Source organism: Thamnophis elegans, chromosome 2 (genome assembly GCF_009769535.1).
Source record: "Thamnophis elegans isolate rThaEle1 chromosome 2, rThaEle1.pri, whole genome shotgun sequence".
In the NCBI taxonomy this organism is placed as follows: domain Eukaryota; kingdom Metazoa; phylum Chordata; class Lepidosauria; order Squamata; family Colubridae; genus Thamnophis; species Thamnophis elegans.
The window spans coordinates 9,833,465-9,855,218 of NC_045542.1; the positions used below are offsets into that span (position 1 = coordinate 9,833,465).

Below are 21,754 nucleotides of genomic sequence, written 5' to 3' on the forward strand. Positions count from 1 at the left end.
GGAGAATCGGGTTTGCAGTTCATAGTTCTCAGCTATAAAAGTTGTGCATGGGACCAAAATTCTTCATATACCTCTAGATTTAGCAATAGCAATAGCAGTTAGACTTATATACCGCTTCATAGGGCTTTCAGCCCTCTCTAAGCGGTTTACAGAGTCAGCATATTGCCCCCAACAATCCGGGTCCTCATTTTACCCACCTCGGAAGGATGGAAGGCTGAGTCAACCTTGAGCCGGTGAGATTTGAACAGCCGAACTGCAGTCAGCTGAAGTAGCCTGCAGTGCTGCATTTAACCACTGTGCCACCTCAGCTCTAAAAGATTTCTTTCCCCCCCCTCTGCCTCATGTTCAGCTGCCAGCTGGTCGCCAGTGCATTGAGCACTATCGGCGCCTTCGCCGCTACTGTGTCTTCTCCCATGAGGAGCTTATCTGCAAAATGGCTGCTTGCCCTGAAAAGTTGGACTTGAACTTGGCTGCTGCTGTACACAAGGAGATGTTTATCTTGGTCCAGGAGGAGCGTAAATTGCGAAAGGCTCTCCTTGACAAGGTGGGTTGAGATGGCAAGTGAACATTGTCCGAAGCCAGGATTAGTTGGGAATGATCAAGCCTCTCATCGATTTTCTCTGCTGTCCCAGGGAATCACTGAAGCCGAGCGAGAGGCGTTTGAGTTGCTTCCAGATGATGAGCGCCAATGTGACAAATGCAAGACAACCTGTTTTCTGTCAGCGCTGGCTTGCAATGATTGTCCCAATTGTCTTGTCTGCCTTTATCACATCAATGACCTCTGCAAGTGCCCGAGTAGCAGGCAGTACCTCAGGTGAGTAGAAACGTGGGCTATTTCACGACTGAGTCACGTTAAATTAAAATATAGCCACTTATTGGGTTAGGTTTATATGACTGCCTTTCACAAAATGGTGACTTACAGTTTGTAGGAGCGTAAAAAAGGAACTAGAAAATACAATACAATAAGTATAGAACGTAAAGGAGTACAACAATGGAATTAACTGAGATCCACCAGCACATATCTCATGTAGGATCTCTAGAGAGGCTAGAGATGGAGTTCTGGATTCTGGATGGAGTTCATCTGAACCATGGGGGGAACATTTTACAGGACAGGCACTGCAACAGAGAACACTTACCTGCTGGGTTCTATCAGGAGATACTGCTTCATAGAAGGGATCTGAACCGGCTTGATCTAGTGGCCAAGCAAAGATAACTGGATTCCACAAATAACCCTGTCCTGTGCAATGAAGCTGGAAACGACTAGCACGCATGGGCATGAGCATGGGCAACCTTTACCTTTACCTATGCAATGAAGGCTTTATGAGAGAGAACTAGTACCCTGAATTATGCTGAGTTTATGATAGCAAGACAGTGCAGCTTGCAAACCTATGCAAGTACAAAGGCAGTGGCCCCTAACCTTTTGGGCACCAGGGACGGTTCCATGGAGAGAGGCTTTTCCACGGACGGGAGGAGCTATGATTCCATGTGCTGCCTGCATCCCACGGATGGGACTTTGTTTGTTTGCACGACCCAGTTTCTGGCATGCCGTAGCCCGGTGCCAGTCCATGGACTGGGGTGGTTGGGGACCACTGAACTAAGGTGTGGTGCCATACCTATTTACACAGCTGCACTTTTGACCATTTGCAGATTCCAGGTGATTTGCAGAGACAGCCTCATGTAGAATGCGGTGGAGTAACCCAAATATGAATAGCCCAGGGCATGAATTGACCATGAGCCAGTCTCTCATTCCAGAAAGGGGGGCAATTGAGGTGTAAGAGGATTTATGCAAAAATCCCCCAGCCATGTCTGCCACCTCAGCAGGAGTTGGGGATCCAAGAGGCCAATACATTGTGCAGTAGTAGTTCTTTTTTGAGGGAGTGTAACCCTATCCAGGATAAGAGGTAAAGAATCCCGAAGGATTCTGAAACTCGACACCAGCAGCATTTTGCTTGGTTAAATTGAAAACTCTTTTCCCACTTCGGACCTCCACAACCTTCATCCACTGAGAAAGAAACTCAGTGGCATCAGCCTAGAAGGGAGCTGTAACTGAGCATTATTAGCATAGTGATGATTTTTAACCTATAAGCATGATCTTGTATATTGTGTCTCCCATCCCCAATAGAATTCTAGTTCCTTTTCAGCCATCAAGACCATGGCTAGACTCTGAGACCGTGAGCCTATAGGAGCCTCCTTTATTCATAATGGGGCTAGTTAAAGAGAACCATCCTCCTTAATCAAGTTGGTCCAGAATAATTTGGGAAGGGCTGTCCTAATGGTTCTTTCATGTATCTTTACTTGAAAAACCAATTACAGGTGACATGCAACCCCAAGTGAGCCCAACATTTCTATTGCTAAGTGAGGCAGTTGTTGTGAGCTTTGCCCTATTTTACGACGCTTCTTGCCATAGTTGTTAAGTGAATCACTGCACTTGTTAAGTTAGGAACACGGTGATCAAGTGAATCGGGCTTCTCCATTGACTGGTAGTCAGAAGATTGCAAAAGGGGATCATACGATCCCAGGACACTGCAACCGTCATAAATATGAATCAATTGCCAAGTGTCTGAATTTTGATCACGTGACCTTTGGGATGCTACAGTGGTCGTAGGTGTGAAAAATAGTCACGTCCCATTTTTTTTGTGTCATCGTAACTTTTGAATGGTCACTAAATGAACTCTCGTATACCTGTGTAGTGTAATACAATATGAACCCAAGCAAATGTTGTGAAAAGGCATTGCTTGTGGGACCGACTGAAACACATTTACCGTTTTTCTGCTCTGAATGTCCTTCCTCCTTCAGGTATCGGTATACTCTGGATGAACTCCCAGCCATGTTACATAAATTGAAGGTCCGAGCTGAATGCTTTGACACATGGGCCAACAAAGTTCGCATTGCTTTGGAAGTGGAAGATGGACGCAAGAGAAGTAGGTGGACCCACCCTTCCGCTCCTTGATTCTGGGGCCTTTTAAGAAGTCAATCCCTGAGGTCTTATTGGAAGAAATGTACCTATCCCCTTGAGGCCCTATGTCCTCGCTATCACATTTATTCAGGCATGTTGTGTGGAGAACCTGAATCCTTCATTGGATTATAGGTTTGGGAAAATGGGAGTGGAGACGGCAGCACTGAGTCCTAGAAAGGGGCTTCTGGATGGAAGGGAACTACTGAGTCTGGAATGGGAGGAATAATGAAGCCACTCGGGGCCAGATGACTGTTATTGATAAAACGCAAGAGAGCCTCGTTTCTTCCGGGGAAGTTGAGAGTAGCTAGTACAGCTGGACCAATCCGATGGGTCTGGAGGCCACAATATTCTGTGCCTTTTACAGCCTTGGAGGAGTTGCGTGCCCTGGAATCGGAGGCACGTGAGAGGAACTTCCCTGAGAATGAACTTCTTCATCGGCTCAAAACCTGTCTGAGTGAAGCGGAGAAGTGTGTCTCGGAGGCCCTGGGTCTGATAAGTATTCAAGAAACAGAGTGAGTGCAGAGAGTCGGTTTTAAGTAGAATTGTATCGATAAGACAAGATGCCACGTAGAATCTTTTCACTCTGTTTAAATCATCCCATGAAGCCTCCCCCCCCCCTTTTTTTTAAGACTACCTTTCTTGCTTTTGTTTTCTGGTAGATAATTATACTTTTCAGGAAGTCTTTTCTTACACGTAATGGGTGTTCTCTTTATCTGTTTGTTATTTTCATGTCCAGCTGTTTTTGAGATTTATTTTCTGGAATTATAATGAAACGTGTTCCACTTTTTTCCTCCTTAACTTACAGAGAGTCATCAGTCCATATGACAGTAGAGGAATTACGTGCCTTCCTAGAGCAAATGACAAACCTGCCCTGTGTCATGCACCAGATAAAGGAGGTCCAGGTGAGCAACAGAGAGTTATGGTATGATTATTGATGTTCACAATAAAGGGAAGAATTAGGACTGTGTCTGGGTGGCACACTGGTTGCACAAGTGGGTTGGCTGTGATTGCCGTGTGTCATTTTCCAGGACGTGTTGGAGAAGGTGGAAGCCTTCCAGGTGGAAGTTCAAGAGGCCCTACAAGATCTTTCAGGCAATTCCCCAGAGTTGCACAAACTACTGGCACAAGGAACACGATTAGGGGTGGAGGTGCCAGAGATGGAGCTGCTGGAGAGGCAGGTGCAGCAGGCAGTCTGGCTGGAGGAGGTCAAGCAGACTCTGCGTTCACCCCAGGATAAGGTTACTCTCTCTGTCATGAGAGCACTCATCACCTCTGGCGGTGGAGTTTCCCCGAGTCCTGCTGTGGATAAGGCGATGGCCGAATTGCAGGAGTTGCTCACTATTGCTGAGCGTTGGGAGGAAAAAGCGCAAATGTGCCTGGAGGCCAGGTAAGCGTCAGTCGTGGGGAGTCTGTGGCTCCTAGAAGAGGGTTCACAACGGTTTAGCCAGGCATCGCTTCGTAGAGATGCCCCGTCACAATTTATTTGACAATCCTGCCCATCCCTGATTTCTTGCAGGCAGAAGCATTCGCCAGCTACGCTGGAGGCCATCATCAAGGAGGCAGAGAACATCCCAGTGCACTTACCCAATATCCTGTCGCTCAAGGAGGCTCTGTCCAAAGCGCAGGCTTGGATTGCTGATGTGGAGGAGATCCAGGTGGGCTGTAGCCCTGGGCTGGGGGCAGTGGAACCTGAGCTTGCTGCTTCAGCTCTAGAGTACTCTAGTCTATGCTGTGTCCTCTTCACAGAATGGAGACCATTATCCCTGCCTGGATGACCTGGAGGGCCTTGTGGCTGTGGGTAGAGATTTGCCAGTGCACTTGGAGGAATTGCATCACTTGGAAGTACAAGTAGCGACTGCACATTCCTGGCGGGAAAAGGCCTCCAAGACCTTTCTCAAAAAGAACTCCTGTTACACGTTGCTTGAGGTTAGGGGGTGCTTTTTTGAACCGCTAGCGGTGCGGATTTAAAGCCTCACCTCAGAGGCAGGAAAGCTTCATTCTTCAATGTCTTTCCGTCAGGTGCTGTGCCCGTGTGCCGATGCTGACTCCGATAGCGTCAAACGCACTAAATGGCAGCGGGAGAAGGAGCCAGGCCTCTACAATTCTGACACGGAGAGACTGGGCCTCTCAGCAGAGGACCTCAGGGACCCTGGCTCTGTTGTGAGTAGCTGCCTTAGGAAACGGGGCGTTGCTGCGACTAATACAGCACAGGACTTTTTTTTTTATTGTTGGTTGTGCTATTCTAGCTTACCCAGATTGGTTATCTCAAGACGAAATGCTTTTAACCTGCTAAAACGGTCAAGCTGTAGGTACTGGTGAGGGCAGAATTCAGCTAAAAAATTTGCGAGAACTCTTGGTAAGGTCTTAAAGGATTGAGGCAAAAACTAAAAAATGCAAAACAAAGCAGAGAAAAATTAGAGTATGCTTTGTTGGTTTAAAAGGGCCCAGAGAATCACAATTGTTCATCTTATGCCGGCAGATCTTGGTCTTCAAAGAAGGTGAACAGAAGGAGAAAGCAGGGATTCTCCGCCTACGTCAGTCAAACACCCAGAAGCCTGTGCCGTCCATGCATAGTCCTCCTGGGATCCAGTACTGTGTGTGTTCCCAGCCTCCCAGCCCTGCTATGTTGCAGTGTGAACTATGTCAGGACTGGTTCCACACCACCTGTGCAGCTTGGCCTCGCCTGGGCAATCCCCGGCCTTCTCCGGCATGGTGGGAGTGGGAAGCAAAATTCCTGTGTCCTCTATGCCAGAGGTCCCGCCGGCCCCGCCTGGAGACCATCCTGGCTTTGCTGGTGGCTCTGCAGAAACTTCCTGTCCGGCTGCCCGAGGGAGAAGCCCTCCAATGCTTGACTGAGCGTGCCATTATGTGGCAGGACCGCGCTCGCCAGCTCCTAGGCTCCTCTGACGTAGTTGCTGCCTTGGGACGTTTAGCTGAGCTGCGGCAGCGGCTGCTTGGGGACTCGGCCAAGGACGCAGGTGCACTCAAAGAGAGCAGCTGCAACGAACAGACGAAGGTGAGTGGAGGAGATGAGCTTTCTTCTGGCCTGGCTAGTCCTCCCCGAGGGGAAGGGAAGGCAGGCACCAGGCTTGCCGCACACGGAGGACAGAATTTGAGGCAGGGCCTTGCAATGTGAACCTTTCACATCAGTTAGTCTGTCTGCTGTGTTTGGGTCTTTTGAAATAATAATGAAAGAATCAGAGAGATTTGAAGCAACTACTCCTTTCTTTTACAAAAGCATTTATTGTAGGGGAAACCAGGTAAGGAGGAGACTTTCTCTCACCACTCCTGCATTGGGCTTGTAATATAAAACATTTGAGTATCTGTAAAGTCAAATAATTGGTTGAGTTATTTATTTGATTTCTATACAGGTAGTCCTCGAACAGTGGTGGGATTCAAATAATTTAACAACCAGTTCTCTGCCCTAATGACCAGCTGGGAAGGCGTGGCTCGGTGGTCATGTGACCGTGTGGGTGTGGCCAACCCAACGTCACTCAGGTCGATGAGCGCTTCGCCTTAGCTGTTACAATGTAATAAGGGTTAACTGGAGAGGCAGTTTCTGTAAGCAGGTCAACAAAGATGAGGCTAGAAACAACACTAGAATGTTTCCTTCCTGCCTTCCTTGTAGGATTAGCCCTGCAAAATGGGGAAAAATAAAAGGAGATTTCTTCCAACAACCGGTTCTCCGAACGGCTTAGAAAGTTACCAACCGGTTCTCCCGAATAGGTGCGAACCGGATGAATCCCACCACTGTCCTCGATTTACAACAGTTCCTTTAAGGACTGTTCGAAGTTACAACAGCACTGAAACAAGTGCCTTAGTTTTAAGTTTTTCCCACTTAACAACCATTGCAGCATCCCCCATGATCATGTGATCAAAATTCAGACACTTGGCAACTGACTCATATGTGTGACGGTTGCAGTGTTCCAGGGTCACGTGATTCCGTTGCAAACTTCTGACAAGCAAAGTCAGCGGGGGACCCAGATTCACTTAACAACCATGTTACTAACTTAACAGCTGAAGTGTTTCACTTAACGTGTGGCAAGAAAGATCATAAAAAGAGGCAAAACTCAATGGTCTCCCTCAATTGTAGTTGTAATTTGAAGACTACCTCTAACCGCCCATCTCAACAAGTTAGATGAGGTCATAAAGCCAATCAACATATACAGGCTCCCACAGACACACAATCATTCTGCCCCCACTGTGCTGGCCACATTATTCCATTCATAATAGAAATTGTTATTGGCAAAATCTCTCAAAATCCAGCACTTCCTGCTTCTCAAACTAAGTCTTCTCTATCTGGGGTTTGTAGGCATCTTGACCTCTGCCCTTTAAAAAAAAAAAAAGCTCCTTGCCTGCTAGTATCTCAGAGCGCTGTTTACTCGATTCTGCTTTCTTTTAAACTCTCTTTCTTGATTCTTCCCCCTTAGTCTACAATTCCTATCCTTAAAAACACTAGGACATTTTTCCTGCCGCCTCTCTGATCGATTACTTTGTTAGATTTATAGCTCATCTTTTCCGTGCATGCACAAGATCTGTATAATACTCTTTTTATTTGCTCTCCGTCACAACAATCTTGTCAGGTAGATAACACTAAGAATGTGCCTGGCATAGTCATCAAGGAATTTCTGGATCTAGAACCTGAAATTCTCTAGAGAGCCTGACACCTTAAGCCTGACCTACCAGGGCTCCCTTTTATCGTAATTTCTTAATCCCCAAATGTTTCTGTAGATTTTCAGACTTTTGAACCCTTAATTCATTTCCCAAGGTTCTACAAAGTCTTGTGACTTTTTCAGAGTTTTATGTTCATTCCTCCGAGAAGCTTGACTGTTCCATTGTTCTACTTTTGAAGGAGCCGAATATTTATTTTTGACACAGCAGCTCAGCCAATCTATCGTGGAGATGTCACTAATTAATACCCTTAGGTGTGATGCAGTAAATGTTTTTGTTATTCTGCATTAACAAAGCCACATGTATCTTGATGAGAGCCAGTGCCTCTGCCATTAGCTGAAGAGCCAGCGTAGGTCCTGATAGGCATAATGTGGAAATTGCATTTGTGGCTCAAAAATCTCTCTCCTCATGCTTTTTCCTTCAGGTTTCCTTAGAGAACGGAGATGCCACAACTCCAGAGAAGAACAGCTCCTGTGCCTCAGGTACTGGACTAGTAGAATCCTATGTTATTAAGTCTTTAAGTAAGTAACTGGCCAGGTTTCTTTGCTTTCTTGAAAGTACTGAGAATTGAAATATGGACTTGGGTATTGTTCTTCTACCCCACCCTATCACTCTGGGTTTGAGACTTGTCGTAACAGTTGTTTGTGTGAAGATAATTCCCTGTTCTGTGATTTTTTAAAAAAAGAAATAAGGAAGTTGGGCTGTTCCTTTACCCCGGGGTACTTTTGTGCTTCTCTTGCAGACTTGGAGATGCTTTGTTCTTACCTGCCCCAGCTGCAAGGCCCTGTCCTAGAACTGGCGGATGCCGTCCGTCTACCTTTGGAAGAGCTGCTAATGGAAGGGGATCTTCTCGAAGTGACGCTAGACGAGAGCCAGAGCATTTGGCGCTTGCTACAGGCTGCCTGCGCTCCCCAGCTCCACAAATTCCAGCAGCTACTGGATGTGAGTGTCATTCTGACAGTCGTCAAATACTCCCAGCTGTTCTTGTTTGTGTGGGTTTCCAGATCTTCTTTGTGAAGGTGGTGATGGCTGCCTCTAATCAAAAGGCTAGTAGGGCATTTTTAGCCACAAAATTTGCCATTTTTGTTAGCATCTCAGAAGCCAGAGTCAGATTTTAAGATTCTTTAGAAGTTGGTATCAAACAGGAAAGGGAAAAATATGTTTGCTGCTTTCCCACAAAGTGGCAGTCAAGTACAGAAATGAAAATGTATTTTTCCCCCCTTCTTGTGTGATGGCTTTATAATAAGAGACAGAGGTACAAGCCAGGAAATCTAAATGCAGATTATTAGTTTTTTACATCACTTACGCGATGCTGAAATCTTTTGATTCCAAAATTTATACTATCTGTATGGAAGACTTGGTGAAAGCCTGTTGAGATATACATGATGAAAAGGGATGGTTCCTATGCTAATAGCTAATGTGAAACAACTCATTCCTTAGGGATCTTTCAAGTGGATCATTTTTCAAAACTTGGAATTTTTAAAGCACCCTCCCACCACCACCAATTTTTCAGTAATTGCAGCAGTTGTTAACTTTTGAATATCAAAGAAAAACAAAATTGCAGCATTCCCTTTGCTTTTTTTAACTGTATAGGTAGCACTCGGCTTACAACCATTCGTTTACTGACGGTTCAAAGTTACAGTAGCACTGAAAAAAGTGGCTTGAGGCTGTTTTTTTCACTTGCAGCCATTACAGCATCCCCATGATTACGCAGTCAAATTTACGTGATCAACATTCAGACACCGGGCAAGTCAGGTGTATTTAGGACTGTTGGAATGTCCCGGGATCACGTCATTCCCTTTTGCGACCTTCTGACAAGCAAAGTCAAGTAGGGAAGCCAGATTCACTTAACAACCCTGTGACTAACTTAACGGCAGTCATTCATTTAACTGTGGAAGAAAGATCATAAAATGGGGCAAAACTCACTTAGCAACTGTCTTGCTTAGCAGCAGAAGTTTGGGGTTCAATTGTGGTTGTAAGTCAAGGACTACTTTATTCCACATCAAGCATTTTTTTCCGTAGCTAGGATCTGTGCCTGTGTATGTTCACAGATTTTTGTTGTGTTCTTATATAGAGTGGAATACTAAATTCTTCAGTAAATGAGGGTGGAACATTGGAAGATGGGAAAAGGGCCAAGCTTCTTCTGGTGATAGAAGCTTTCTTTTTTCAGCATTTTGTGATGGGGGTGGGGGTTTGCCTCTTCAATATACTTCTCTTATTCAACAACTGCAACTATGATGGCCAGAAATATGTAATTACTGCAAAAAAAAACCTCCTGAGTATGTAATTATACCTTTTAGCCACATTATTGTGTTTATAAAATACAACCACGACGCCACACACACACACAAACACACACACACACAAACACACACACACACACACACACACACACACACACCACACATATTACAAGAGTGGGCCTAGTTTTCAGTTTCTGCATTCTTGTCTTTTTCCAGCTGGAGCAAGCGGAGCGGCGCGTCACCCGTGGGCGAGGCCGAGACTCAGAGCGGCGGCGGAAGCGCAAGACAGAGCGTGGTGATTGCCCAGCTCTGCCTAAGGAGGAATTGGAGCCAAAGAAGATCCGGGCGGCAGACCCAGCGCTGTCCCAAGGTGGCGCTCCCCCTGCAGCAGGCACAGACTGCAGCCACAATGGAGTTGGAGTAAGTGAAGAAGAAGGATGCCACCGAGTTGTCTAGGGGTGTTTGCAGGGCAGGCAGGGCTTTTTGTAAGGGGCTGGCTAGTTCCTAACATGTAATAATTGTCTTCCCTAGCAGTTGTGACGGCTAGAAGATGCCTGGATTTCTCCTTCCTGGACTCTACTGCACTGTAAGGGACTCTGGCAGCCCCAGGTCACTCAGTTGGCTTGACTAGCACTCTGCATGGGGAGGCGCCCAGCCCTAGAAGTTGCGGCTGCATCTCCCCCCACCCCCAGGACTTGGCACTGGCCCTGCATCAGACTATTTTTCAGATGATGTAATATTTTATTTTCTTTTTCTCCTTTTGTATTGTCGATACCGCGGAAAGGGGAGGCATTGCAGGGGTCACCAACAAGCAGGGCCCGTGTTCTCTTTGGCAGAAGCAACTGAAGGGAACCACCGCGTTGCTGCTGTAAGGACCGAAGCCTTGCAGAGATCCAGCACGGGTGGGAGAATGTGCTGGGACAGTGCCCAGCTCCTCGCTTCAGGCAGTGAAAGGAGTTGGGGCCTTTCCTGAGAGGAGCGTCCTCCTTTTTGTACCAGCATTCCCTGGATACCGCAGGGACAGCACCTCCTGTTGCACAGAGGGGCAGCTCTCCCTAGACACCCCTATCCTCCTCCTGGTACCTGTTGGGTTTTATAGGAATTGGGGTAACCACTTTATTCTCTAGGGTGGTGGAAAAGGCAAGGAATATTTTAGTTCCACTCCAGCCACTACTCCACCCTCATCGTCCCACCCCCCAAATCATGGGCCCCATACTGCCTCAGGCTCTGACACTAAAAACCTTTTGTCTTTCTCTTTTTAGTGTTTTCCTTTATTTTCTCCAGCAGAGAAGGGTGGGATGTTGGGGGTAGGGAGGGGTGTGTTATTTTATTGTATTATGATTTTTTTATTATTATTATTAAACTTTGGAGGTTAACAAATTTACTTGGATCTTGGGATAAAGACGACCTGGTCAGTTAGAGTTGCTGGTGGCAGTTGTGAGCATGCCCAGTTTCACACAACATATTGTCAGTACTGTAGCTTGTTTTCTAATTTCCTACTATGTAGGAGCATGACCATAGAGTAATGAGAAGCCCTGAGTATCTTGTTTCCTTGTTTCAAACCTGAATTTTTGTATCATGGTTCTCAGTGAGGTGTAGTGTGAAATCGCCCTTTCACATTACTGATAGTTGTTGTAGATAATTCTATTTTGTTTCTCCTATTGTTAGATACACATAATTAGAGAATTGCAATTTTTTGCAAAAATAATATATTGCCAGTGACAAAAAGCTATTAGGAACAAATCTTTCAGACCAATGAAAAGTAATAAAATTGCCTGAAATATTTCAGAAACAAACAAAAAAACCATCCAGAGAAGGAGTAGGACCAGTAGGTGAAGACAAAAAAGTAGAAATATGATAAGGCAAGTGAGTAGAACATGAAGTCTGTCAGTTTTCATTCCAGATGAATTTAAGAATCATTTTGGAGAATGCACCTTTAAAAATATGCTAAGCAGAGGTAATCAGAGGGCTCATGATAATTAAAGGAGAATCTGTTAATATCAGCTGGGCTACATATTATTTAACCACGATTTCTTAATTTTAATATAAAGGTTTGAGCTAAAATGTATGACTTATAAAAAGTGGCATTTTCTGTATATTTGTAGAAAGCATTATTATACTAAAGGTAGTTGAATACACCTTGGGCAACCCTAAGAAGAACTAGCATGGATTCTGTCAGAGAAAAATCTTAGAATTCTGTGTCTCAAATGTGAAATTAGTGATCATCGAAAGATCATTGTGTACTTGAAATTTTCAGATGCTTTTCACAAAAACCTCATACCAAAGCTTACGTTGAATGAGAGGGTATATCTTCCCATGCCTCAATATTTATCTCGGAAAAAAATGCAAGTAATGACACCAAAATACTCTGTTAAATTTAAGAAATGAGGCATAGCAGAAATAAATAGGGAATAGCCAAGTTGACACCTGGGTTTAGATTATGCAATCCCAACCAGCCTGGAAAAGAGCTTCGAAAGAGCTTCCCATCATCACATACTCTGGGATTCATTCCATGAGCTGTAGTGATAACCCCCCTGTCTCCCCTCACTCCCCATGTCCAGTGGCTTTTTAAAAATATTACCTTCTTCGGGAATAAAGCTGGTAAGACCTATCAACAGTGCAAAGTAAATGAAATTTAAACGTGTATTACAATTGGGGGTTGATGACGCGCAGAGTATGGATCAACCGTAGATGAAACTTGGTTTGATCTGACACAGAATCTGTTGGTTCTTGTTCTGGAAGAGCTCATAATCTGCAAGGGTCTTAACCATTTCTGTTAAAATCATCAGAAGGTGGAGGTAATAGAGATCATGTGTTTCTGCCATCAAAAGATACTTCCTCCAAAGAAGTTGCAACTGTTATTAATACTGAACTAGCATCTGTAATGGGTAAACGCTTCCTGCTTTCTTTTGACTGAAAAGCAGTTGGTGTATATATATAGTATATATATATACTGGCATTTGTGCCCACTGTGTCACCAAGCCCAGATATTCTGTATGATTCAGTTATAGGCTGGACATAAGAGAGGAACGGTGTGAGTACTTCCATTGAAGCAAGGGTTCCGTTTAATACCTGTGGCATAGGCGGTACTCGGGATAAACCACTAAACCCATTGTTAACATTGCCCCATTTCAGTTCGTGGCAATCAGGGCTTGATTCTGACGAGGCTGGGTCTTAAAAAACTACTTGTAACGTTGGGCTCACTGTGCATGGAAATGTTCTTCCTTTCACAAATCCACAATGGCCCTTTTCCATTTTGTTTAGAAAATAAACTGGTATTTTATTTTCTGCTACATGCTTCTGCAGCATAGGGTTAATAAAACGATGGCGTTAATGTTGAAGGAAGCCCCACAGTTTTCCTTCTATGATGTGAGAGAATGGCATAAGGTTGGGAATGAATACTGTTAAAAAAAAAAAGAATGCCAAAGCCTTTGCAATTAGCACTGGCCACTTTTCCATTTCAGCAAAGAGCCAGTAAGCCCTGGTCCTAAAAACCCTGGAATTAGCCTGGACACACCGCACCCCACACTTTTGTTAGCAATAGTGTTGTCCCCTCAATCTGGAGGAAGCAAAGAGGTTTTTTCCCCATCTCTGGATCCACTCAGCTCTTTACAAAGAGTCCACTGGAATGTCATTCTCTTGCGCCAAAGATTAGGTCAAAGCCCCTCCCTGCCCACTGTCTTCCATTCAGCTCAGCTTCGAGGTGGAGTTTGATGCCCTGCCCATGGCTTGGAGCGGTGGTGGTGGTGGTGGTGATGGTGGGGGCGGTGGTTGTGGGGGCGACGGCGGCTGCTGGTGCTTTGCGAGTGATGGGGACTACTGGTGGTCCAGTTCAATGAGTGCTGCTGAGCAGCTCTGTACCAGTTGGACTGCTGTTCAGAACTCCACAGACTGGGCCCAGTATGGGACTGGTGGCCGCCTTGGCTGTGCTGGATATCCTGGGCTCTGTTGAACTGTTGCCAGTAGCTCTCACAAATACCCAGGGTAGGTGCCTCTTCCGAGGTGATGGCCCCCTCCAGCAAAGCCCGCGGAAGGACATGCAGACGAAGCCGCCGCAGCGTGTGGCGAAAGCGATTCTCGGTGCCCACGCATTGGTAGAGCCCACTGTCGGATGGCATCACTGGTCCTAAAAGCACACCTTGAGGTGTTTGAAGCAATATGCGATCCCGGGGCAACTGGGAAGGAAAGAGTGTGTGACATAATTGAAATTACTTTGCTTTTTCGATTCGCATCTTACTCAGCCGTTTCGCTAGTCGTTGGCCCTAGTCTGCATAAGCCGTAATGTGGTTGTTTTTTTGATCTAACCAAGCGTACGCGAGTGTGATTACGGGTTTTGTGAATTCAGCCAAGTCTCAGTTGCCAACTTCATGAGACAGCGACTTTAGATTTTGTTTTCTTACCAAAGCCCCACCCCCCCACCCAATATGATCAGATTCTTCCAATCCTCGGTTTCAAGTTCCCACAGTATCGGTGCACACAGCGCAAGGCCGCATGCGGGAGTGTTTAGCAGGACTTACCACTTTGCGTTTGGTGGAATCGTCTGTTTGCGTGAGCCACTTGATGGTCGCGTGGGGAGACCGGGGTTCACACTCCAGAAATACGCTTCCTCCTTCTAGTCCGTATTGGATCTGTTCACTTAATTGCTGTTCTGCTGTGATGGGGGCAGGGGGACCGGGAGGGGAACAGCATTCCTTGAGTTCTGAGACCCCCACTGCATTTCAGTAAAGGCTGGAAGTAGACAGTCTTGCTAAGCACAAGTCTGGCTTCCAACAAGTTGTTGCTGTAAAAATATTTCATCCAAACCCAGCAGCCTTCACCCAGTTTCTGCTAAAACGAACGCACAAGAGGACTGCTCCTTTTTGACTCCTTTCTAAAGTACTCTGCTACTATAACCTCCTATCTACGTTCTTCCAACTTTTACCAGGGAAGAGGGAACAAAATTCAAGGATTTCTCCCAACGTGAACGCTGTTAAAAATTAAGCTTTTGTAGGAAATTGTCCTGGGATGCAGTAGAGATTATAAAAACCTGTCACTCGTTGTGTTGTCCTGGTCAGAGCAAGGACAATTTAACAGTTGTCCACTGTAAAAATGTGTGCAAAGCCAAAGCAGACTCCGGGTTAAAATTTCAAGTACTACAAAGGCAACAAAATAAAAGGTTGGTTTTTTTGCAATACAGCTCTTGCCAGTGTCTGTGCTATCTTGGGCTGATGGGAGTTGAAGTCCAAAAACATCTGGAAGTTATTAACAATGTAATCTACCCAGGACCGCTTAGAAGTAGGCCCCTTTTCATTCCCCAGAAGTTTGAAGAGAGCGTGTCCACAATTACAGTCTTACAGGAGCATACAGTCTGTTTCTAGGCGTCTTCCTTTCTGCCTGTTTTTTTTTTTTAATTGTTAATAAAGTGATACAGATTCTGCCACATAAAGCGGAGTTACCCAAGTGTGATGGCTTTATTGTGCAATGGGGAACCGGTACAAAAAAAAGGCATCACTTTCTCTTTGTGGATCAATAAGACACACTTTTTCCATGGATCAGCTGTGCAAGGGAACAATTTACAAGGTGGGAGTGGGGAGTGATAATCAGTGGGCAAGTATATATAGCAATAGCAGTTAGACTTATATACCACTTCATAGGGCTTTCAGCCCTGTCTAAGCGGTTTACAGAGTCAGCATATTGCCCCCAACAACAATCCGGGTCCTCATTTTACCCACCTCGGAAGGATGGAAGGCTGAGTCAACCCTGAGCCGGTGAGATTTGAACAGCCGAACTACAGAACTGCAGTCAGCTGAAGTAGCCTGCAGTGCTGCATTTAACCACTGTGCCACCTCGGCTCGTGTGTGAAAAGTTGAATATGCAGAGTGTGTGTAATGGGGGGGAGAGAGAGAAGAGAAAGAAAGAATATGAGATATATGAATATATGAGACAATGACACTGGATTCAGCCACTGCCGGCTTCAGGAAAGTTGCTCATAAAAGAGATGGGTTAAGGGAATAGTTTAAGCCAAGTCACAAAAACATGAGCTCTGTTCAAAACACGATGCACTTACAAACTGCATCAGGAAGAGTAGCTTAATAGGTGGAGCCCTTTTATTTGCAGAAGTGCTAATAAGGTTATCCAAGGAGCCTAAATGAAGAAGCCATGTGCCTTTTGACTGAGAATTTTATCAGTTCCCATGGAAATTAAGTTACCAAAAAATAGGATGGTGGAAACGATGCACTGGTGTTGAGGTCCACTTCGTGTAATTTTCTTGGTTGGGCTACAGAAACACCATCTGGAATGTTTCTCAATGTCCTCAGTCTAGCCAAGCATCTGAAAGAGGTCACTCTAACTCTCCAGAAGCTACACTAAATGCTCCATGGAGAGAGAATCACTAGAGCTACTGCTAGGTTTTGTACCATGCACGGTTCATTTTTCCTTTACGGATTTAGCTACGTAGCTGTCTGACATAAGAAATGGCTTATGTGAAGTCCTCAATTCACTATTCCAATAACCAGGATGGTTTGTTTTAGAAAACAAAATACCAGATAGCAATAGCAATAGCAGTTAGACTTATATACCGCTTCATAGGGCTTTCAGCCCTCTCTAAGCGGTTTACAGAGTCAGCATATCGCCCCCACAGTCTGGGTCCTCATTTCACCCACCTCGGAAGGATGGAAGGCTGAGTCAACCTTGAGCCGGTGAGATTAGAACCGCTGAACTGCAGATAACAGTCAGCTGAAGTGGCCTGCAGCACTGCACCCTAACCACTGCGCCACCTCGGCTCTCCAATAAGTTCCCCAAAGAATGGTTTCCTCTTATCTGCCTAGCGGTAGATACATCTACTACCGCCTTCTATGTTGTTGCACAATTTGACTTTTGCAATTGGGGGGGAGAAGCAACGCCAACTGAAATATGAGGTGCTGTATTCAGAAAATCTAAATAGATAAAACCCAAAACGTGACAGCCCTTTTAGAAGTTCAAAGTTAAAAAGAGAGCCCCAAGAGCAGTAAAGAAGATAGATGCAACGGAGAGAAAAATCCATGAAACAAGACATCAACGAAAAGGTATAAATCACTTTCCCCAACTTGATGCCCTTCAGACATCAGTATCTGATATTCTCTAATCTCCTCTGGGAGACAAGTGAACAAACATTACTAAAGCAGGAAGAGCTAACTACTTAACATACAAATGCAGGAAAGTCTTAAAGATTATTAATTCCAGTTGTAAATGTCAAGGAGCTGATATCTAATTATAGCTGTGCAAAATCGATGTATCCGGCTTTCAATAAAGGTATGAAAATAGCTTGAGGTGGGGCGGGGGGGAAGCACAGGAAGAGCTAAATTAAAATGCAGTGCTTTTATTCAGATAAACTTTATTTCCCACTACAATTTCGCATCGTTTCCAATATATGCCGGGCCAACAGACACGCAACTTATCCTTGTTTCCGTTCCAGGAGACAGCCAACTGCTGTTTCCTCTAGCGTGCCTAGCCATCGGGAGACAAAGAGGATTCCTTATTTCCCAATACTTCCATGCTCCAGCGAGGAAGATAAACAATTTGGAAAGAACCAGGAAACTTGTATAATTTCTCTAGCAATAACTAAATTAATTTTCCAATTGAGTAGCTTCCAGATGTGTGGATATTCCAGCCTCCAGTCCCTTAAGTTGCGATCACTACGTCAAGCTAATAATGTGTATTTACATAATATGGCACTAATATCAGCGTGCACGGATGTTGACACAAGTTAACACAACTGCATTTGTTTTGCGACTCCCTACAAATTATCTTGTTCTAAGAAGCCTCAACCCTGCTTTCTCTTTCTAGAAGAATGGGTCTTATAGTTAGCCAATTTCCTGAATGGGAATAACAGGAGCATTGAAATCTGCCTACTCTATAGCAGGTAATTGGTGCACCCAGCCAAATATTGTCTAAGTGGCAACAACTTTCCACCTTGCAACTATCAGGTATCTCCTGATCGTGACCCGTCAAAACCGCGCTCGACTAAGCCACGCCCAATTAAACCGCGTCGCTGATGTCATCAACAGGGCGACAACAGCCAGCGCGGAGAAAGAAGGGCGCTTTAAATAGCGCTTTGAAAGCAAGCCGATTCAACTTAAGGTAAGGGTTAGGTTTAGGGTTAGCTTTAGGGTTAGGTTTAGGGTTAGGTTAAGGGTTAGGGTTAGGTTTAGGGTTAGGTTAAGAGTTAGGGTTAGGTTAAGGGTTAGGATTAGGGTTAGGTTTAGGGTTAGGTTAAGGGTTAGGTTTAGGATTAGGTTTAGGATTAGGTTTAGGGGGGTTAGGTTTAGGATTAGGTTTAGGGGGGTTAGGTTTAGGTTTAGGTTTAGGGGTTAATTTTAGGTTTAGCGTTTACAGCGTGCTTCTGTCTCCGCGCTGTTGTCGCCCTGTTGATGATGTCAGCTACGCGGTTTCGTCGAGCGCGATTTAGTCGAGCACGGTTTTGTGGTGGAACCTCTCCTGATAGTTCTTAAAATGTGAAATGCCAAGATTCCTTTTGGCACACAAAGCAGGTATGTTTTCCATGGAATAATGGTTATACAGGTAGTCCCTTGGTTAACAATCATTTGTTTTTGCGAGTGTTCAAAGTTACAATAGCACTGAACTAGGAGGCCCATGGATGGTTCTTGAAATTGTCACCATTGCAATATCCCTGTGGTTCCTGTGATCGCTATTTGCAACCTTCACTACCAGCTGTAGATGAACAAAGTCGATGGAGATTCACCTAACAGCTGCAGCTGGAATTGCTGGAGCTACCACTGTAAGTCAGTGCCTTCATGATGTTGCACTTTATGACTGTGTCACTCAGTGACAAGAGTCCCAGTTACCATGGTTAACCAAGGAGTACCCATACTTCAATTATCTTTCTTTAAAGCATAAATTTTGCAGATGTGTGCTGCAAACATCCAGAGGATGTGCAAAGAATGAATGTTTTTACAATATTTTTGCTGTTATCTAGTGAACATTTTTTACAGCCTACATTTGTTAGCCTTCCTGTTACTCCTCATTTAAGAAGAAAATCTGTCTGGAGTTGCGCAGATCGACCTTAGAGTTAAGTTTGCTTTAAACTTTTACTTCTTTGCCCTGTTTCCTCCAAAAATGCTGACCACTAGAGATCCTAATCTGTGGAAGGGATGTGAGAAAAATGTGCCTTTTCATCTTCTATGCCAGTCTGTTCCCCAGGTTGCTAAATTACTTCTGTGCCCCTTATAAAAAACAAACAAACCAATATTTGGTTGGCAAGTAGACACTGACAACCATTCACAGGCAGATCTAGAGAGACTTACCCTTGGCATTAAATCCACGGCATTGCCTCAGGGGATCGCCATGCTTGATATCCTGGCGGCGGCTCCTCCTGGCCAGAGACAAAAGATACACCCTTCATTGCTCACTCTCTCTCTCTCTCTCTCTCTCTCTCTTACGCAGCAACTGAGGAAAGACGTTCACAACAAGTACGATGTGATTACTCCCCGTATGTTTCCTCTTTATGACTTGAGGGTCACTTTCAGATGAGCAATGCCATCCTCTTGTCTTCAAAGCAACATTAATGCACAATGGTCTTGTTCACAACACTTGCTAACCAAGGAAGGGTAAGAACTGAGGCAAACAGGAAAACTCAGTGAGGCAATTAATCCAGAGAGGATTGGTTTTGGCTTCAAACAGACCTAGATTTGTTTAGGGCTAAACTAAGTTCCCTCAGTAGACCAAATTACCTGAAAATTAACTGACCCTTTCAATGCCCGTTTCTTCTCCCGGCACTTCATCTCAATTAGCATTTCCTTTCCACAGGGGTACACAAGCAATGTTAGTGTGGAAAAACAGAACATATTAGGGAATGGGGGAAGTGATGCTGCCTTGCTGTTATTAATTGCACCAAATACATGAGTGTGTGTGTGTGTGTGTGTGTGTGTGTATATACACATACATACATACACAGGTTCTAATCCCAGTAAGGGTATGGCTAGCTGATGAGAGCTAAATAGCTTGAAATAGATCTATACTAGTCTCCCTTTATTTATTTATCAGCACAAATACAACATATATATATATGTTGTATATATGATAAATAAATAAAGGGAGACTAGTATAGATCTATTTCAAGCTATTTAGCTCTCATCAGCTAGCCATACCCTTACTGGGATTAGAACCTGGGCTATATTACATATTAGGCAGACGTCTTAGCCATTAGGCCACAGGCTCTGATCCGTTATCAGCCAAGCCAGGGTGAAAGGTATCTAATAGATACCTTTCGTGTTTGTATGTATGTATGTATGTGTATGTGTATGTGTATGTGTATGTGTATGTGTATGTGTATGTGTATGTGTATGTGTATGTGTATATATATACACACACACACACACACACACACACATACATACATACACACAGACACACACCATATTGTAGGAATACAACTGCTGATGAACAATATAATTTCAAACTTCAAACCTGAAGTTTTTTTTATTAGGAATTATGCCTGTGAAGAACAAAAAAGAAATCCAGTATTTAATACTACATATAATTACGGCAGCAAGGATTGCCTTTGCCCAGAAATGGCAAAACAAATTAATCCCAAGCGAAGATGAAATAATAAGAAAAGTTATGGACTGTGCCGAAATGGATAAACTAACTAAAGAAATCCAGGGAAAAGAAGAATCAGAATTCTACCAGATATGGGATAAATGCAGGGGTGGGTTTCGACCGGTTCGCACCGGTCCCTGCGATCCGGTTGGTCGCCGAACCCGGAAGTAAGTAACTTCCGGGAACGGCGAAGCCCCCCCCCGCGCCCCCGCGCCCGCTCCTTACCCAGTTTTTACAAAATCTGCGCTTTCCACGCATGCGCAGAACGCATGCAGTGCCTGCGCGATCCTCCAGGAGCAGCTGGAGCATCGCGCAGACGCTAGTACGCATGCGCGTGCCGCGTGCGTGCGTGAGGATGCCGCGTGCGTGCGCGAGGACCGCATGCGTGCGCGAGGACGCCACCGGCCTTGTTCCAACCGATCTGGTTGGAACGGGGCGAGAAACCCACCCCTGGATAAATGGTATAGGTGGATGGAGGAAAGAAACAAAAATCAATGAAGGAATATAATAAAACTCAAAAAACAATAGTTATGAGTAAAATAAGAGGGTTAAGAATGGTGAAATCCAAATGAAATACAATAGAAGGGGAAATAAAATAAGGTGAGCGGTATCGATTGATGATTGCTATTATAAAGAACAGGAAGTTCCTGTTCGTATTGTATTGTATAAATGTGGTGTACGTCTAATTTTTGTGTGCGTGTATTTTACATGTTTGTTAATAAAATCTTTTTAAAAAAATTCAATCTCAACAGAGGGTATTTTCCTGAGTAGGTTACGTCATGTCCCTAGATAATTCCTCATTTGGGGAAAAAGAGGAGGAAGACACACAGGATGGGTGGAATGGAACCAAATTAAGACCTGAAAAAACATCAGTTTTATTGATATAACCTAGAGACGTAGAGATTGTCTTAGGAAAGATGTTTCTTGAAAATAGGAAACTTGGAGGCTTTCATTATCAAAAGCTTGGATTGGGTGGAATCTCACAAGCACGCATGTACAAATAACTCTTCTTTTCTAATCCCTCCAGTGTTTGCTTATACAGGATGTACTAAAAATCAGTTCCCATAGACAACCTATTATATAAATTACATTTAAATGTTCAAATTGGTTGCCATTTTCTTCTAAATGCTACTCAACTCTTTTGATGAATGACCTTTAAACACTCCCTAAGTACAGTAAAACTTTATCTGGAGAAAAAAATAATAAAATATGCCCTGATTGGCTGGGGGGAACCTGACTTTTGGGTTAATTTATGTATGTATGCATGTATGCATGCATGCATGTATGTGTGTTTGTGCGTGCATGTGTG

At 44.5% G+C, this 21,754-nt stretch overlaps 2 protein-coding genes across 9 annotated transcripts in view; one reads left to right on the forward strand and one right to left on the reverse strand.

The window, feature by feature from the left end:
• KDM5C (lysine demethylase 5C) overlaps positions 1–13,130 on the forward strand; it is a 27,433-nt gene extending 14,303 nt beyond the window's left edge. For 4 of the 5 annotated variants that reach the window (XM_032208784.1, XM_032208787.1, XM_032208785.1 and 1 more), the window contains 14 exons: positions 350–544; positions 633–814; positions 2,797–2,921; positions 3,321–3,468; positions 3,762–3,858; positions 3,985–4,343; positions 4,473–4,611; positions 4,703–4,882; positions 4,976–5,116; positions 5,436–5,972; positions 8,052–8,109; positions 8,370–8,569; positions 10,087–10,290; positions 10,402–13,130. In XM_032208784.1, coding sequence (XP_032064675.1) covers positions 350–544; positions 633–814; positions 2,797–2,921; positions 3,321–3,468; positions 3,762–3,858; positions 3,985–4,343; positions 4,473–4,611; positions 4,703–4,882; positions 4,976–5,116; positions 5,436–5,972; positions 8,052–8,109; positions 8,370–8,569; positions 10,087–10,290; positions 10,402–10,410 — 2,574 coding nt within the window. In that variant the 3' untranslated portion in view covers positions 10,411–13,130. The remainder of the gene's footprint in view (positions 1–349; positions 545–632; positions 815–2,796; positions 2,922–3,320; positions 3,469–3,761; positions 3,859–3,984; positions 4,344–4,472; positions 4,612–4,702; positions 4,883–4,975; positions 5,117–5,435; positions 5,973–8,051; positions 8,110–8,369; positions 8,570–10,086; positions 10,291–10,401) is intronic. The other variant, XM_032208786.1, reaches the window with a different exon arrangement.
• LOC116502836 (semaphorin-3F-like) overlaps positions 11,373–21,754 on the reverse strand; it is a 35,853-nt gene continuing 25,471 nt past the window's right edge. For 2 of the 4 annotated variants that reach the window (XM_032208790.1, XM_032208789.1), the window contains 3 exons: positions 19,152–19,219; positions 14,388–14,521; positions 11,373–14,045 (listed from right to left, as the gene is read on the reverse strand). In XM_032208790.1, coding sequence (XP_032064681.1) covers positions 13,563–14,045; positions 14,388–14,521; positions 19,152–19,219 — 685 coding nt within the window. In that variant the 3' untranslated portion in view covers positions 11,373–13,562. Of the gene's footprint in view, positions 14,046–14,387; positions 14,599–19,151; positions 19,220–21,754 lie in introns of those variants that run through there. The other 2 variants (XM_032208791.1, XM_032208792.1) reach the window with 2 other exon arrangements.